Source organism: Chelonoidis abingdonii, chromosome 2 (assembly GCF_003597395.2).
Source record: "Chelonoidis abingdonii isolate Lonesome George chromosome 2, CheloAbing_2.0, whole genome shotgun sequence".
Classification (NCBI taxonomy): domain Eukaryota; kingdom Metazoa; phylum Chordata; order Testudines; family Testudinidae; genus Chelonoidis; species Chelonoidis abingdonii.
The window spans coordinates 48,871,103-48,888,925 of record NC_133770.1 but is presented as its reverse complement, the minus strand read 5'-3'; the positions used below and the strand labels follow the sequence as shown (position 1 = coordinate 48,888,925).

General features: G+C 41.2%; 1 protein-coding gene across 10 annotated transcripts in view; it reads right to left on the bottom strand.

Annotated features, from left to right (window-relative positions):
- ANKIB1 (ankyrin repeat and IBR domain containing 1) overlaps positions 1–17,823 on the bottom strand; it is a 167,125-nt gene that overhangs the window by 15,490 nt on the left and 133,812 nt on the right. For all 10 annotated transcript variants that reach the window (XM_032798119.2, XM_075062347.1, XM_075062345.1 and 7 more), the window contains 6 exons: positions 15,860–15,948; positions 12,161–12,291; positions 5,867–6,001; positions 2,196–2,282; positions 2,033–2,099; positions 691–836 (listed from right to left, as the gene is read on the bottom strand). In XM_032798119.2, coding sequence (XP_032654010.1) covers positions 691–836; positions 2,033–2,099; positions 2,196–2,282; positions 5,867–6,001; positions 12,161–12,291; positions 15,860–15,948 — 655 coding nt within the window. The remainder of the gene's footprint in view (positions 1–690; positions 837–2,032; positions 2,100–2,195; positions 2,283–5,866; positions 6,002–12,160; positions 12,292–15,859; positions 15,949–17,823) is intronic.

Below are 17,823 nucleotides of genomic sequence, written 5' to 3'. Positions count from 1 at the left end.
CACATAATTCCCAAACTCTATGGGGAGATATCTTCGTTAATGTTTATGCCTTGATTTTTTTTTCTTTGGGGCATATTTTTGGTCATGGTTCATCATTTTGTATTGGCTTATCACCCTAGGGAGCTTCACTTCCTGTGCAAATGAAGGGACTGACTAGATCATTTAGAGGGTATTATCTACACCCGGCAGAAAAAGGAGATTTAGTGGTTGGTACAGGGCTTGGGCTTGCACTATACCCAAAGCCAGTGCCCTTAGGAATCAAAACTATTTAAGAACTGAGGGAGATCTGCTGGTCTCAGCCTAATCCAGGAATGAGCATCCTGTTCATATATTTTCAGAAAAGCAGAATTACAAGTGTATTTTTTTCATTAAGAATCTGTCTTTAAAGCTGAAATAAAATATATTTCATTATAGACTAAACAATCCTGCCAAAAGTATTCTTCACTCCCTTCCCCCTAATTTGGTTGTAGCTTTAAAACTTTTAAAGAAAGAATTCAAAATCACATAGACCCAATGATGAGTTTAATGCTACAGCAAAACAAACAGTTCATTATACATGGTTTTTTCCACGTCTCTGTCATTTTGAACTAAGTTTAAGAATTTTATATAGTCAGAAAACATGCAATATGGATAACTAGTATTACCAGAAAAATTAGTTATGTCACAAAAAACAAAACATACTTATTTTACCTGCATAAGTTCAAATATTTCTCTCTTTGTGCTTTTAGGTTCCAAAAAGAATCCATATGGATAAGAACACTTGAGAATGCGGCGAGTTTTTAAGAGCTCTTGTACTGCGTCTTCAATGAAAGTGGTATCAGGACAGCCTCCCTCAGCTGTACAGTAACACAAGCATTGTAAAAACATTTTCCTGCTGACCTTAGTATTTTTATTATGAGAGTTTCCCCTCAAAAGAAATACAAGTGTGTGTTAATGTAAGATCAGAAATATTTTCCAAATAAAATCCACCCATACTGTAAATAGGTAGGTGTGGTTATGGTAATAATAATAATAATAATAAAAAAAAACTATCATTAGCTTCTCTCTGACTCAAGTGATCTATTCCTTCTGTGTATTTAGAGTCTCATATGCTTATTCTACCTCCTAAAAGAAGCCTTTACTACTTTTTATTCACACTAATATTTCAGAATGAGAAAATTACACCATGTAATGGGCCCCATCCATAAAAGGCCTATCCAGAAGGACAGATAAGATTGCTCACTTGGGCCAGCTGGGTAAAACTGCCAGCAGTGATGACCTGACCAGGTCTGAATTTCCACTCTTGCAGGTGGTGATATAGCAGGTCATCTTCATACAGTTTCAATACAAACTTACGCCCATGATCCTGCAAAGAGCTCCTCATGCGCAACCCCTGTATACACAGAGAGCTCACTGGAGGATCAAGACTATTTCTTTATTATGAGTACACTTCTCTACAAAGTAAGAAAATAAACTGATTCAGAACAGATCACATGTAACAAGTTGTGTACTGTGCTGTGCACTCGTTGAATCAAATAATCTTTCCTCATCCTAAAGGTGACTGCATTTCAGAAGCAAGTGATTCTTCCTATATAGCATACAAGCTGTAGTTCCTAATGCACCTTGGGGTCCTTCAGAGTATAAATCACTACATAAATGTAAGATACCATTAAGAGTCTGAAATTCATACTTCACTGTTTCCTCAAGCAATTTTCATTAACATTGTTTTGTCCTTTCTCCCACATATTTTAAAAAAAATACATGGAATCAGGTGTGAGGGACCGTTACACATAAATACTGAAAGAGAATTGTAATCTTCTTAACAACAAAGAACTCAAACTCAAGTTAACATTAGATGAACTGAGGACTGACAAAGGCTGAAAGTTCAAAGCCTGAAATGTACAGAAGTAGCAGTCTGAAATATCTCATTTCTTGTAGGCATCAATATAAGTAAAGAAAAAATCTGAAGAACAAAATTGTTCTTTTAGTGTAAAGAGATATTTGACTTCAGAGCACCATTATAAATCAGTAAATACTAACAAACACTACTTACTTCCACTGAGAGCTCTACTCAACTGCTCCATCTTCTCTTTGGCAGTTTTTAGAAGGCGCTGTTCTAACTAAAAAAAGGGACATAAATAAAATTCAACAAATTCATCTAATTTCCGAACTGATAAAGTGGGGAAAATATTTACTAGAAACTGTTTGGACCATACCTGATAGCTGAGCTCATGGTTCTTAAACCTCGTGTAATAATGCATAAACCTGTCAAGCTCTTGAAATCGTCTATGTTTCTTTTCAGCCTAGAAAATAAGAAATCAAGCATGAGTCATCCATTTAGACTTATATTATTTTACAATCATCAGCAAATACAAAAGTATAGTTAACTGTTCAGCAGGGAACATTAGACATTATACACAAATACCATGGTAATAGGTACTGTTTAAGACGTACTCCTGGAGGAATTCTGTGCCAAAAAAATTTAAAATTCCACACAGATATTTTAAAATTCTGCCAATTTTATTTGTCAAAATAACACTACATAATCACACCAGTTTCGGTTATTTTGGTAATTTATTTCATAATACCTGTCAGCAAGCTTGTCTGTAACAAGGCAGACATACAAACAACAAATTCTCCCAGGAGTACAGAGTTAAAGAAACCCCTATGACAACCCAGTTCCTGTTTCACCCCCTCCTCCCTCCCTCCCTAAACCCAGCCATGGGGCCAGACCCCAGCCAATACACCTGAAGCCCAGCGGCAGGGGCCCACAGCTCAGACACCTGCCCCCCAAGAGCCAAGCTGCAGGGGCCCCCCAGCCTAGACACCAGCCCCCCTCAATCCCCAAACCCCAGCCACAGAGTTCCCCCAGCCCAGACCCCATCCCCCTGCCCCCAGAGTCCAACCTTGCCCCCCCGCCCAAACCCCCTTCCTTCCCAGAGCCCAGGGATCCAGAGGGAAAAACAGCCTGATGCTTGGCCCCCGGCTTGTGTGGAGTTTCCTGCATGTCGCTGTCTCCTTCCCTTACGCCTGATCTACACTACGCATTTAAACCGAATTTAGAAGTGTTAAACCAATTTAACCCTGCACCCGTCCACACAACGAGGCCCTTTATATCGATATAAAGGGCTCTTTAAACCCGTTTCTGAACTCCTCCCCGACAAGAAGAGTAGCGCTGAAATCGGTATTACCATGTCGGACTAGGGTTAGTGTGGTCGCAAATCGACGGTATTGGCCTCCAGGCGGTATCCCACAGTGTACCATTGTGACCGCTCTGGAAAGCAATCTGAACTTGGATGCACTGGCCAGGTAGACAGGAAAAGCCCCGCGAACCTTTTAGTTGCATTTCCTGTTTGCCCAGCGAGGAGCTCTGATCAGCATGGGTGGCCATGCAGTCCCAAATCCAAAAAGAGCTCCAGCATGGACCATATGGGAGATATTGGATCTGATCGCTGTATGGGGAGACAAATCTGTTCTATCAGAGCTCCATTACAGAAGAACGAAATGCCAAAGCATTTGAAAAAATCTCCAGGCTATGATACAGAGTCCACAGCACAGTGCTGTGTGACAAGCGTAACGGAAAGCCAAAGAATCAAATGGACGCTCATGGAGGGAGGGAGGGGGTACTGAGGACTCCAGCTATCCCACAGTCCCCAGCAGTCTCCGAAAAGCATTTGCATTCTTGGCTGAGCTCCAATGCCTGTAGGGTCAAACACATTGTCCGGGGTGGTTCAGGTATATGCTCGTCAATTTACCCCCCCCCCCCCGTGAAAGAAAAGGGAAAAAATCATTTCTTGACTTTTTTCAATGTCACCCTATGTCTACTGCATGCTGCTGGTAGACGCGATGTGCTGGGCAAAACAGCAGCATCCTCTCCCCTCCCTTCCCCGGTGGCAGACAGTACAGTGCAGAATGACTGGTAGCCGTCCTCGTCATCATCCCGTGAGTGCTCCTGGCTGGCCTCAGGTGAGGTCGGCCGGGGGCACCTGGGTAAAAATAGGAATGACTCACGGTCATTCCCGGCAGATGGTACAGAACGGCTGGTAACCGTCTTCATCATAGCAACTGGGGGATGAGCTCCATCAGCACCCCCCTTTCATGTCAAAAGAAAAGATTCTGTACTGCCTGGACTATCATAGCAGCGGGATGTTGGGCTCCTTTCCCCCCCCCCCATTTAATGTCCTGCCTGGACTATCATAGCAGCTGGAGGCTGCCTCCCCCCTCATTTTATCTCCCTAAAAAGTCAGTGTTTCTTATTCCTGCATTCTTTATTACTTCATTGCACAAATGGGGCGACACTGCAACGGTAGCCCAGGAGGGTTAGGGAAGGAGGGAAGCAATGGATGGGGTTGTTGCAGGGACACTCCCTAGAATGGCATGCAGCTCATCATTTCTGTGGGATCTGACACGGAGTGGCTGTCCTCTCTGGTTCTGTGGTACACTTGCCCCATATTCTAGGCAGGACTGACTCTATTTTTAGATAAAACATAAAGAAAAAATGACCCGGGGAGTCATTCCCATTTTGGTCTTTGCGCTCCTGGCCGACCTCAGTGAAGGCCAGCCAGGAGCACCCATGACAGCAGCAGACGGTACAGAGCGACTGATAACCGTCATCTCATCACCAATTTACAATGGCACAGGAGACAGTACAGAACGACTGGTAACCGTCTCTGCTACCTTGCAAAGGCAAATGAATGCTGCTGTGTAGCGCTGCGGTACCGCCTCTGTCAGCAGCGTCCAGTACGCATAAGGTGACAGTGACAAAAGGCAAAATGGGCTCCATGGTTGCTATGCTATGGTGTCTCCCAGGGCAATCCAGGGAAAAAGGGCGTGAAATGATTGTCTGCCATTGCTTTCACGGAGGAAGGAACGACTGACATTATTTACCCAGAATCACCCGCGACACTGTTTTTGCACCATCATGCATTGAGATCTCAACCCAGAATTCCAATGGGCAGGGGAGACTGCGGGAACTATGGAATAGCTATGGGATAGCTACCCACAGTGCAACGCTCCAGAAATCCATGCTGGCCTTGGTACATGGACACACACCGCCAAATTATTGTGCTTTGTGTGGCCGAGTGCACTTGACTTTATACAATCTGTTTTACAAAACCGGTTTGTGTAAAATCGGAATAATCCTCTAGTGTAGACGTACCCTTAGAGTGTGTAGGGAACTGCAGCTGCTGGGAAATGCTCCAGTTCCCTCCCCCTTCCCCAAGCAGTGTCTTCTATGTGCAAACTGGACTCTGCCAGGTCCAGTGGCCCCTAGTGGTGCCCAGCAGCACTGCAGTCCGTTTCTGTGGGGGAAAGGAAATTCTGCACGCACATTACTTTTGCAAAATTCTGGATTATGCAGTGGTGCAGAATTACCCTAGGAGTAGTCTAAGGCAGACAGAAAGGTAATGTTTTGATATCAGAATTCTGACAGATACAGCCATCAGAACTGAGAAATTGAGATTTTGTGCCTATAGAGCAACCTTTAAACAGAGGACCTCAAAGTACATTACAAACTTCAATTAAACCAAATGACACTTCTCTGAGGCACAGGGGGTAATTACAGGACTACTACACTGATTGCATAGAATGGTAATCATGGTAGAGAGAGATGAAGTGACTTTCCCAACATCACATGGTGGGTTAGCAGCAGAACCAAGTACCCAGTTGTCTTTGTTCCCAGTATAACAAAAGCCTGACAGTATTTTCCTCCTATTACCTCAATATGATATTTAGGGTTATAATTCACTTTTGTTCCATTGAGGACCTTGCATGGGGAAAATTAAACTCTTAATAAATTCTTCTCAGGGACACCAATTCAGAATCTTAGGCAAGACAGAAAATTACAGCCTAAGTATTTTATTGGAGCCAACACAGTTTAATCTCCTACCTCCACTGTCATTTCCTTGGACTGTTCCTCTACATGCTGAATAATTTCATAGCGCGTACATCTGTAATAGCCTCCAGTAGAAGAGCTGTGCTTCTTCCATTCTTCTAGGCAAATCCAGCAAAAGTCATATTTGCACTTCAGAAGAAGAAAACAAAACTAATATCTACATCCATCCATTGTTACAGATTTCCAGTACTGCATCACTATTCCGCCACAACCAACTGAAGTGACAGAATTCACAGGAATAGTACATTCCCACATATGTTTATACGTCAAAAGCAAATGTACAAGGACCCTCCTAGCAGATGTATTCTAAGCTGCTGTATATGTTGTAATAGGTTTATGGTGCCATATAAAGGTACAGTTTGATGCTTAGACATAGGGCAGAAGTGCTTTGCATGCTATAATTTAAGTCTGGGGTGGGTGCACAGAATGAGATGTTGAGTAGAGCTGGATTGGACTGTATCAACATAATGTTTCTGTTGAAAAATATCAGTGTCAAAAACTGAAACTGTTTGTGAGGCAGTCAGTTTGATTTTTTTTTATTTATTTATTTTTTTAACTCAAAGATTTTGGAAAAAGTTTTGAACTTGTCAAAGATAATAAGCTAATCATAGAAAAAGCTGCAGAATGGAGGGAGAGGTCTGGCTAAAGGCTTTTCTTGCTCTGCATCCCGATCAGCAGCTCCCTGCTACAGCAGCTTTGTGGGAGGGGCTAGGTAGCTGTCTCATGGTGAATACTCAGGGCTGTAAGCACAGGCTCCAGCAGCTGGAGAAGGGGCGCTTCCCTGGCCCTTTGATATTCTACTGTAACCTACACTCCTGCCACATGTGGGTGTGTGAAGGAAGGAGCCATCATTCTTGGGGCTACTACCTGTCCCAAGGGCGATTTGCAGCTGAGGTGCTGCTGCTTCTTGGGAGTTTTTCTGCTTGAGGAGGGAGGCCATAGAAAAATGTACCCTAGCCTTAGCACTTGAGAGGTGCCTGAGTCTCTGCTTAGCAGGCACAAATCCCCATCCAGGGGAGGTACAGGAGACACAACGTCTGGCCTTCTTAGCTTTCTTCACCAGGCTGAACTCCACATGGGTGAAGCAGGACATGAAGAGTCCCAGTGACTCTGAAGAGAAAGGGAATCCCCCTGTGCTGATAAAAGTAGACCAAGACAGCCAGTGACTTTAAGTCTGTTTTTCTTCCTCTTTTTCAAATTTGCTCTGCAGCAGGGAGGAGATGGTCTGCCTGCCTGAAGCTGAAGAGACAGATGAAAAACTGGTGGTTCGTCAGAGGTGGAGCCACACATCCCAGGCCTCTAATTGACAGGTCTGGTCTGTCTCCAGGGCTGCACAGAGCAGAGACTCAAAGTCATTGATCTGTGAATCTCATTATGAATAAGAAAGATGATTGATCTTAACTAAGGCCCAGATGCTCAGAAGAATTGAGGTGCTTAACTCCCATTGAAATCATGGAAGTCAGTCCAAGTCCTATGAAACTAAAGAAGATATTTAAGTTGGTTACTTAAAAGAAGCCATTCAAGCAGTGGTCAAGACATGCAAATTAATAAGATTAACAATCTTCAATTCAAATTAAATTAAATACCACAACTTCTTTCTATTTATCAATATTTGCTTATGTCTCCTTTCCAGGAATACATAGTCTAAACAATCTGGGGTTTAACAGGAAAAGTTGTTAATACTTAAATTATAATAGAATTTCAATATTGCATTAAAATTAGTACAAGAATAAATTAAGTCTAATCCCTTGGCAGTGCTTTGGCAAACTCCATCTCACAGTGATGCTGAATTCTCGATGGTGTGATGACGTTGCAGAAGCAGTGGTGGTTGGAAGGTAGCTTCCTCTTGATGCTGTGTGGTGGTTTTATTGTTCTTAGCTGTCTTATTGCTTTTTGTTTGCTTGTAGAGATGAAATGAAGTGACTAAACTAAGATGAGTGCTGAGAGCTAGAGTGTAACTGAGCAAGTGTGTGTAACAGTACATAAGGGTAAGGGTATAAGCATAAGAGAGTGTGTTTCAGTTCAGAGAAAGGTATACACTTCTTTTCCCATGGCCTCGCTGAAAGTGGAAGACAGACCTCTTTCAGGGGAATAGCTGGATTTAAATATCAGCTGCTGTCACCTTTCATTGGCTCAATATCTTTATTGGATTGTGCTGCTACCATCTTCAGCTTGTGAATATTCAATCTGCTATTGCATATGCAGCAGAGTTGTTATTCTTCAGCTTTATGGGTGTACTGATTTTTGATATTTAAAGTTTTAACTCTCTCTTTTAATCAATTTATTTTCTGAGCTATCCCTTTAGATCCATCAATGTTTAATAGGAGCAGAAATATGTTTCAAATGAATCTAAATACACCTCCAACCCAATATAACGTGACCCGATATAACACGAATGCGGATATAATGTGGTAAAGTAGTGCTCTGGGAGGGGGGTGGGGATGGGAGGCAAGGCTGTCCACTCCGGCGGATCAAAGCAAGTTTGATATAATGCAGTTTCACCTATAACACGATAAGATTTTTTGGCTCCCGAGGACAGCGTTATATCGGGGTAGAGGTGTACCCCAATTTCTAAATAAAAGCTCTTGAAATAGTCAGGTCTTAAAATAGTCTTCAGGCCTTTCAGATCTTAAAATAGCCTTTTTAAATGTAAACTTTGAGCTCTTAAAATAGTCTTTTTAAATATAAAATATTCTTAAAGAGAATAATTAAATGTAAATGATCAAAGAAAGTATTGTCTTTTCTTTGTACCATCCTTGGAAAGATTCTTCTTGTTTTTCTGTGCTTGATAAGGAGCTGTTTACACATTGCCAGATAACTAACTGATTTCCCAATTAATATAAATACTTTCTATACTCAAATGGCTTCTTACATGAGTAACCAGTTATAGCATTAATGGCTTAGCTACATTTGTACATAAAATAGTTGACTTTTCATATAATGGCATCAGGCAGTTATTATATGAAGGACCGCATTTAGATACACAATATTTGCAAATATACATGTCAAAATAAGCTTATAGCATGTTAAGCATTTGAGGGACAACAAAGGTTTTCACCTTTGAGTAGAAACATGAGTTAGAAGTAACCAATATCTTCCATAAAACATTTCCCAACCATAAATGAGTCTTCTTGGTTGCTTGCCTTTTGAGCAAATGGTTCCTAGATTTACAACCTACTATTTGTTGTATATTCACAATTTGCAATTAAAAAGACACTTATCAAATAATCTATACAACGTCAAAATCCCAATTACTAAAATTTATATACATCTTCCAAAGGATAACGTAAAAAGAAAATAGTACAGAATGTTAAAACAAAATAGAAGCTATAAAGCTGCATTCAAGAGTCTGTGTGAACACAAATGAAGGTAATAAATATAGTTTTACAGGCAAGGTGGTGTCATCCTCTTTGACACTTTGTTCTCACTGTTTGACGGAATGCAGACATTTCCTACAAATTTCCTTAATTAGCTTGAGCATTTTATTATAAAATTAACCCAAAAACATAAGCATGTGAGTTATCATATTCTCCAAGCATCTTGTGTATGAAAATAAGCGTCCTAAAATTCTGTAACAGTGAAGCCAATCACACAATAACCTACAATTATAATAAGTTATAATTGTTTTATTAATAACCTTTTTTGGATCAATACTGAGGTCTCTTCCCTATTATGTCCTTTACAAATCTTACGCTTCCCCACCTATTTGATATTAAGAAGAATGCTAGAAGACCTGGAGGGATACAGCAAGAATAATCCTCAACTGATTTAGAGTAGATAAGGAATAAATGACAGCCAACAAAGACAGTCTGGTGAAAAACCAATGACTTCTCAAAATCATGGTCCAAAACATTTAGGACGCAATTCTGCACTTTGGGCTGTGTGGACATAAAATGGAGTGTGGGAGCAGCAGGGAGCCAGCTGTGACTTTCTAATACTCAACTGCAACTACTCTGGCAGAAATTAGAGCAGCAGAGAGACTGGTCGAACTTCCGCCAAAGGCCTAAAGTCCATGAGAGCATTTACGCAAGTGGATGAACAAGTATAAAAGAGCTCCACTCCACCATGCAGCCCAGCCCTGGAATAACCCTTCCTCTTCCTTTTATATAAGGGAGACGGGAGGCTAGCACAGGAAGTAGGAGAGTTGCCTCTATCAGCTTTCTCTTGATGGAGAGTTCCCCTATATAAGGGGAGTTCAACATCAGTTATCTCTGGCCATTTTAAAGCCACTTTGTGCTGCTTACAAGGTGCAAAGCATTCTTAGCAGACTGGAGAATCTGGCCTCTAGTTAGTACCTCAAATGCTGGTAGAACTGAAGTAGTGACACTAACTTATGTTTAGTGGTGAAAGCCAATCAAGCAAGAAAGAAAAAGATAAATGATAAACAAAGAATAAAAAATAAATGGTAAACAAGTGAGGGCAAGGCAGGATCTGTTTCTGCTGGCAGCATAAACAACAAAATCCCTAAATATAGCAGTGGAAAAGTGAGGAGGAGCAGGTGATGGGTGCAGAAAGAAAAAGCCATTTGTATGGTATGGAGAGACAGACTCCTGGAAAAAGAGAGAGAGAGAGAACTGTTTTCTAACCCAAGGTATATTTTGATAGAAGACAACCTACCTACATAAATAAGTGTTTGAAACCTTAGTAGTGACAGACATCTCCTTCTTAATCTGAAAACCTGACATTATTAAATGGACTTATTAGCTGCTCTTGCTACTTTCACATAAGCTATTGTGACAGGGTCAGGCCAGATGGCTACAGGAGAGTAGTGGAAAGGTACATTAGCCCCAGATTAAGCAGGTCCCTTTTCCCTAAGTAAGATAACAGGGAGTATTCCAGAACAATCAGGAACCTGTTAGAACCAATTAAGGCAAGCAGGCTAATTAGGACATCGGGAGCCAATTAGGAAGCTACTAGAATCAATTAAGGCAGGTAGACTAATCAGGGCACCTGGTTAAAAAAAGGAAGGGCTCCCTTCAGTTAGGGAGAGGCACGTAAAGAGCTGGGAGCAAGAGGATGTGCTACTGGAGGACTGAAGAATATAAATGCAATCAGGAAGAAGGTCCTGTAGTGAGGACAAAGAAGGTGCTGGCAAGAGGTCATGGGGAAAGTGGCCCAGGGAGTTCTAGTTGTCACATAGCTGTTACAGGAGACATTGTAGACAGCTGCGATCCACAGGGCCCTGGGCTGGAACCTGGAGTAGAGGACGGGCCCAGGTTCTCCCCTTTCCTCCAACTCCCTATTTGACACAAGAAGCGTTGACTTGGACTGTTAGTCATATCAGAGGGGAAGGTCTCTGGTCTGTCCCCTACCCACTAGGTGGGACAACAGAGACTGCGGGGATTGTTCTCCTCTCTTTCTGCCATGCTGGCCAGTGATGAGGTTAGCTGACTGAAAGGCAGGTTTGAACCAGTGGCAAAACTGCGGGCTGCCGTGAATCTCTGAGGCAAGCAAATCCGCCAGAAAGCGCAGGACCCCCCAAGGTAGAGGAGGAACTTTGTCACACTATCCATTGACTAAAAAGCAATTACTCTATCTGCTTTTAGTTAATTTCAAAATAGAGTTGTCTGAGATGTATTGTAATGTTACATAAAGAGGTTTTGACACAGAAAATATTGCTATGCAAAACCTATTTATTTTTGTGAAGTACAGAAAATTAGATGCAAGTTTTCAGTCTATTGTTACCCCTGAAGTCTTTCTTGGAATTATTGCTCTCCTAGTTTCTCACTCCCATTGAATATCTATGTTTATATTTTTCCACCTTATTTTGACCTTTGTATTATTTCTGACCTTATTTTGATATTTTCAGCTCACCTTATTGCTCTTTGTATTATTTCTCTATCTTCATTAGTGTTCACAACGCCTCAAAATTTAGTATCTTCTGTGAATTAAATATGCTATTCACTTTCTCTTCTAGATCATTAATGAAGAGTGGACAATGCAAAGATCTGTGTAGTTTTCCTCTAAGCCTTTCCTCCTATTTTATTCTTTGTTTACTGCTCATTTCTCTTTGTTTATTGTCCTTCAACCCATGTAACCAGTGTTCACTGCCAAGCCAAAATGGATCTTGTAAGTAAGATTTAATGAAATTGCATATCAAATACTCTGTTTATTTCTTAATATATTAGAGCTTCTTTCTATCTGCCAATGTTGCAATTTGGTTTAGAAGTTTCACTAGAGCCCATGCCTGTGATTTCAGAGGCTTTGTATGTTTGCATTTACAAAATAGACATGTATATACAACTTGAGTTACACTTTCCACCATAAACAATATGAACTTCTTTATACCTTTGCACACTGCATGTGGTTGCAGCCCTCGTTCTTCTGAATTGGAGATTTGCAGTTGGCGCACGGTTTGGAGTTAGTTAGTAACCACAGACAGTTGGCAGCATCTTCATAAGCCTCACTAACTCCCACAACTTTAAGAAAAAAAAAGTGAAAAAAAAAAAGAGAAAAGTTAAGATTATGTGCATATCAATTTTTGTAACAAGTAGGTGAAGAAGTCTCCATGTTCCCCTAATTCTTGACAGTCCACATTAATTTCCTCATAAACCTACAGCATTTGTTACAAAGTAATGTAAGGCAAAAATTAAGATGCTTTGACAAATACGACATAAGTCAAAGGTCACATCCACACCTCAATCAGCTAGGGAATGCATCTGTATATTTTATTATGCTTTACATTATAATTTATTAAATATACTATAAGATGTTAACACAGTTCAAGACCCATGCTAGGAATTTAAGAAAATAATTGTTGATACTTAAGTTTTATACTAGTTTCTATGGATCACTCCAAATAAAAGTGTGTGTCTTGTGTTATTTTACATTAATTAATAAATGATGGTAATATTATTTGTAATACCTACAAGCCCTGGTCATGGATCAGGACCCCACTGTACTAGGCATTGTACAAACACAGAACAAAAGACAGTCCCTGCCCCAAAAGTTTACAATCTAAATAGACTTATTCACCCTTCCTCCTCTCTCTTTTTTTTTTTTTCCTTCAAAAAACACATAAGCATCAGCTGTTTCTGTTTCTCTAAGATTTATGGAAATAACTTCTAGACATAGCATTAAGAGCCAAACCATGTACAATGGTAATACAGACGCTGTCCCCGACTTATGCAAGCATTCCCTTCTGGAACGCCTTGTGTAAGTTGAATGTTGCGTAAGTCGGAGACGTATACCCGAAAATTACGCACAACCCCCCCTTCCCCCCCAAAAAACCCAACCAAAACCCCAAAAAACAAACCCACTTACAAAACTTTTTCCGTAAGTGCAGGTTTGCGTAACTCAGGTTTGCCTAACCTGGGGAGCATCTGTACTTTAGAAAATAAATACTCAGTCCTGTGAGACTTTTCTGGAGATTACGAGATTTCCTACCAAGTTCTAGAATACAATTTTGGGAAGCGGGGGGGGGGGGGGGGGGGAGGAAGTTTTTAATATGTTTTGGCCTCATCCACATTGCCTGACTGAACTGTGTGAAAGCAGTTTTAGCCAACAGCAGTTTTAAAGCATACTTAAAACCACTACAGGAAACACAATACAAATATAAATTGGGCTAGTGGGAGATATTTATTAATTTTCACTTTTTACTATAAAAGTAAAAAGAATCAGGAAATATCTCATAATAGTATGAAGAGGGAATCTGAAATTTTCAAAGATACCAAGCAAATTCTATTTTAAAATGCTTAGTTAATAACAATGGTTTTATAATAATAATTAGGATTTACATACCACACTATATGTTCTAAATGCTGTAGACACACGAAGGGCCTAATTCTGATCTAATTTAACATTGGTGTAGAATAGGAGGAGCAACAAAGTTACATCAATAAGCCAGCAAGAAATCTGAATAAAGCTGTAAGCAATTAATCTAATTACACTGATAAAATAACCAATATTTTTAAAATTACAAAGATTAAAGATTACTGACCAGAGTTCTTCAAGTGGCCTCTGCACATTCACATTCTTAGAATGTACTCATGGTGTAGCTAGAAATGGAACCTTCTAGCAGTACTGCACATTGGAATTCTTCTTCCTTGGAGTTAGAATTCCAGTTCAGACATTGGAGGAGGCGCACAGATGCACAACCCATTTATAGCTTTGCTCTCTGAATGTACAGAGCCACAAGGGGAAGAGAAAGTGGAAGAAGGTGCAAGACCACTCCAAAAGGCACTGCTACCAGAAGCTTCCTCTGGTCCTGATGGTACAATGGGCACACCCCAGAGTGGGAATGTGCACTTGAAGAACTTACCTTTACAACAATTATGAAAGTCTTGGATTTCCAATTCATTCCAGTTGTAAGATGCATTTCCCATATCCAAACTGAAAGAATCAAACTGTGAAAGGGGCAGCTCTGTATGTATGTGCATGCGCGCATGTGCCTATATTATATATATAAATAACATCTTGTGACTTTTTTTTTTTTTTAAAGCTCTGCAATTGAAACAACTCAGAATATTTGGCATGGAAATAATCTTAAATGAGAAGTGCTTTTGAATCTTCTAGCTAAAATATATCGATTGATCTACCTAGATCAGAGGTGGGCAAACTATGGCCCGCGCACCACATCTGGCCTGCGGGACCCTCCTGCTTAGCCCGAGCCCTCGCCCCCTCCCCTGTTGTCCCCCTCCCCCACAGCCTCAGCTCACTGTGCCACTGGCACAACACTCTGGGAGGTGGGGCTGTAAGCTCCTGGGGCAGCAGGACTGCAGAGCCGCGGCCTGACCGGGTGCTCTGTGATGTGTGGTGGTATGGCTGGCTCCAGCTAAGCGGCATGGCTGCCTGTCCTGGTGCTCTGGGCAGCACAGTAAGAGGGCAGGGGAGTTTGGGGTGGTGGTTGGGGGGTGTGGATAAGGGTCGGGGCAGTCAGAGGGTGGGGAACATGGGGGCAGGAGTTCAAGGGAGGCAGTCAGGAAGGTGGGGGGGTTGGATGGGGTGATGGGGGGCAGTCAGGGAGAAGAGGTGGTTGGATGGGGCAAAGGTCCCAGGGGGGCAGTCAAGAATGAGGGGAGGGGTTGGATGGGGCAGCAAGGAGCAGTCAGGGGCGGGGGGTCCTGGAGTGGTCAGGGGACAGGAAGTGGCGGGGGCGGGGTGGGGGGGATGGGGCAGGAGTTCCGGAGGGGGGCTGTCAGGGGGACAGAGAACAGGGGGTTGGATGGGCACAGGAGTCCTGGAGGGCTGTCAGGGGGGCAAGAAACATGTGGGGTCAGATAGGGGGCATTTGCCAGGCCATGCCTGCCTGTTTGGGGAGGCATAGCCTCCCCTAACCAGCCCTCCACAGAATTTTGGAAACCTGATATGGCTCTCAGGCCAAAAAGTTTGCCCGCCCCGATCTAGATATAGATATGAAAAGTCTCTTTTCCCCTATTGTGCTTTTACTCAAAACTGGCTGAAACTCCAATTTACCAAAATAATTCACCTTCTGCCACAGATCAACTAAGGAAGCCGTGCTAGCAAGGAAGCCACTGGATCAGGGGAAAGGTCACTGCATTTATGTTGAACTGTTTTTTATGTGCGAGTTTGCTCAAGATATTAAATGCAAACAATAAATAGTTCCCAGAAGAAAAGGCCTGAACAGACAGTAGGCGTGGCATTTAGTCCTTCCTGGTCTAGGGAGACAGGTAAGCTATTTACATGGACACTGCTGCTCCTCTTGTAAAACCAGTTTCTGACCTTATGGTAAATTTACTGAATTAGGATTTTTTAAAAACATAGTTTTAGATAATTTTTTCCCCTATGATGTTACCCAAAACAAATCTCTAACCTGTAGTGTTTGATTTAAGACATTAACAAGGAAATTCTGAGTTAAAGAAAGGGGGGAAAAAACAGAATTATACAGTTTTCAGCATCTTTTTTTATTAGACAAATTTCTACAGGACAAATTATCAAACCTGTCCCTCCCCTCTTTCACACTGATTTCTTAACTACCATATAGTTCTTATTTAATGTTGTTAAAAACCCCACAAAAACGACTCTTACGTTCTTCTGGTTTCATTTCTGATATCTTCTGTAGCCAGTTCTTCCATGTTTGGCAATCACAAGGTTCATGTGCTTCACCAAGACATTCCCTGAAAAATTAAGTCATAAATACAGTAGGTAATTGTTTAAATTCTGCTTTGGTTCAAATTGAAAAATAATCAAGGCATATTAAAACTCAAATTAAGACAGGAAGATAAAGAAATCTACTCAATTACACTCACTTTAAAACATTCTTATATTTGCTTACAACCTAAGGTGGAGCTTCATGAAAATTAATGGGAGAATTTAAGTGAGGCAGCAAAGAAAAATGCTTTTTAATTATGATGGAGAATATCTGAAAAGCAGCTGGTATGTGCTGTTTTATGGGCTGACCAGTAACTAATCTATGCCCATATGAGATGGTCATACAGCTTTTGTACAATGGGTGAAGTTGACCTCAGTTCAGATGGACTACGAAAGGCCTTTATTATTCATATTAAAGTAGTATTCCAAAGGCCCCAATAAGCATTGAGGCCTCCCTGTGTTAGATACTGTACAAGCATATAGTAAGACAAAGTCCCTGCTCCAAAAACCTTTCCGGCTAAGTATAAGCTCCTAGTTTAAGTGGAGTTTATGTGGTACGTAGGCCCGCTACAGCTGGGATGAATTTCACCCATTACTTGTCCGTGTCCACTAATAATCATTAATCCTTAATAACAAGGACAGTGCTTAAGTAAATCCCCCTTGCTTTCACACTCCTCTAATGCTGAGTGAATTTGGATTTCTACCCTTCCCAGAGTCCCTAAATGGAAAGGAGATAATATTGGTTGAAATTATATGGACACACAAGGAGTTAACCGTGGGTCCCTCAAGATTTTCCAGATTTACTACTGCTAGTTTTCAGGATGGCAGTCAGTATACAGCAGGAGATACATGGCTTCCAGATGGTGCTTGGGTGTAGATGTGTCAACACGGATCCAGAATTGTCACGACTTGCTCTTTTACTGGAAATACAGCAAAACAGCTCGAGACATCTGCCACGTGAAATACACAAATAGTTTATAAATGGCATATATTTCCACATGGACACCTGCTTTACCGACGAAAATGCAAATTGTTTATTTTGAGGATCAAATGGTACACTTCTTCCTACAATGCAATGTCATTAGCTGAATGAATAGTCATGATCTCCCTTATCCTCATCACAACAGGGAACATGTGAGCAAGAAAAGCTTAAAAGAAAACTACAAAAAAGAAAAGAAAAGAGCCTTTTGAGCCACCCTCTTCTACCTGTACAATTGAAATAAGGCTAGGGTCAATCTGAGCCATAGGATGAAATCCTGGCCCTGTTGACTTCACTGGGGCTACATTTCACCCGTAACAACTGTTCTTAGATAATTTTATATGTATGAAGAGAAAACAAAATTAGCAGAAAGGCAACTAACAAGAGAATGGTCCCCTTACCTAAAGGCTGATTAATTCACCCTACACAACAAACAAACGAACAAAGACATGCACACTGGCTTCTCTGTGAATTCTGAACTTTTGAATAGACTAGCTTCAAATCCTAAATTTGGAATACCTGCAGAGACTTTGAACAACTCTAAAAAGAGAATGAACCAGGAATTACAGAAATACAGGTAAGAAATACAGATTGTCAACAAAGCCTGAATCTTGGTGTACGTTTTGAAGGGCAAACAGCCTAAAAAGGAAGAAAGGGGAAAACCCAAATTACTACAGCTGCATCTCCTTGAGGTATTCCTTCTAGAGATTGGATTCAGGGTGTGAGCATGGAAATCCTGAACCTTTTTTGTTGCAAGGAATGCCTTTGCTGACCACCAATAAACTTGTTCAAGTTAAGAGAGTGAAAACTATTTTATTTTCTAAAAATGGATAACTACTTAAGGTGCATTATTGGTCAGCCTTGTCCCAATTTCTATGACACTACTAAGTAGATTAGAATATCAGCTGTATTGCTTATATCC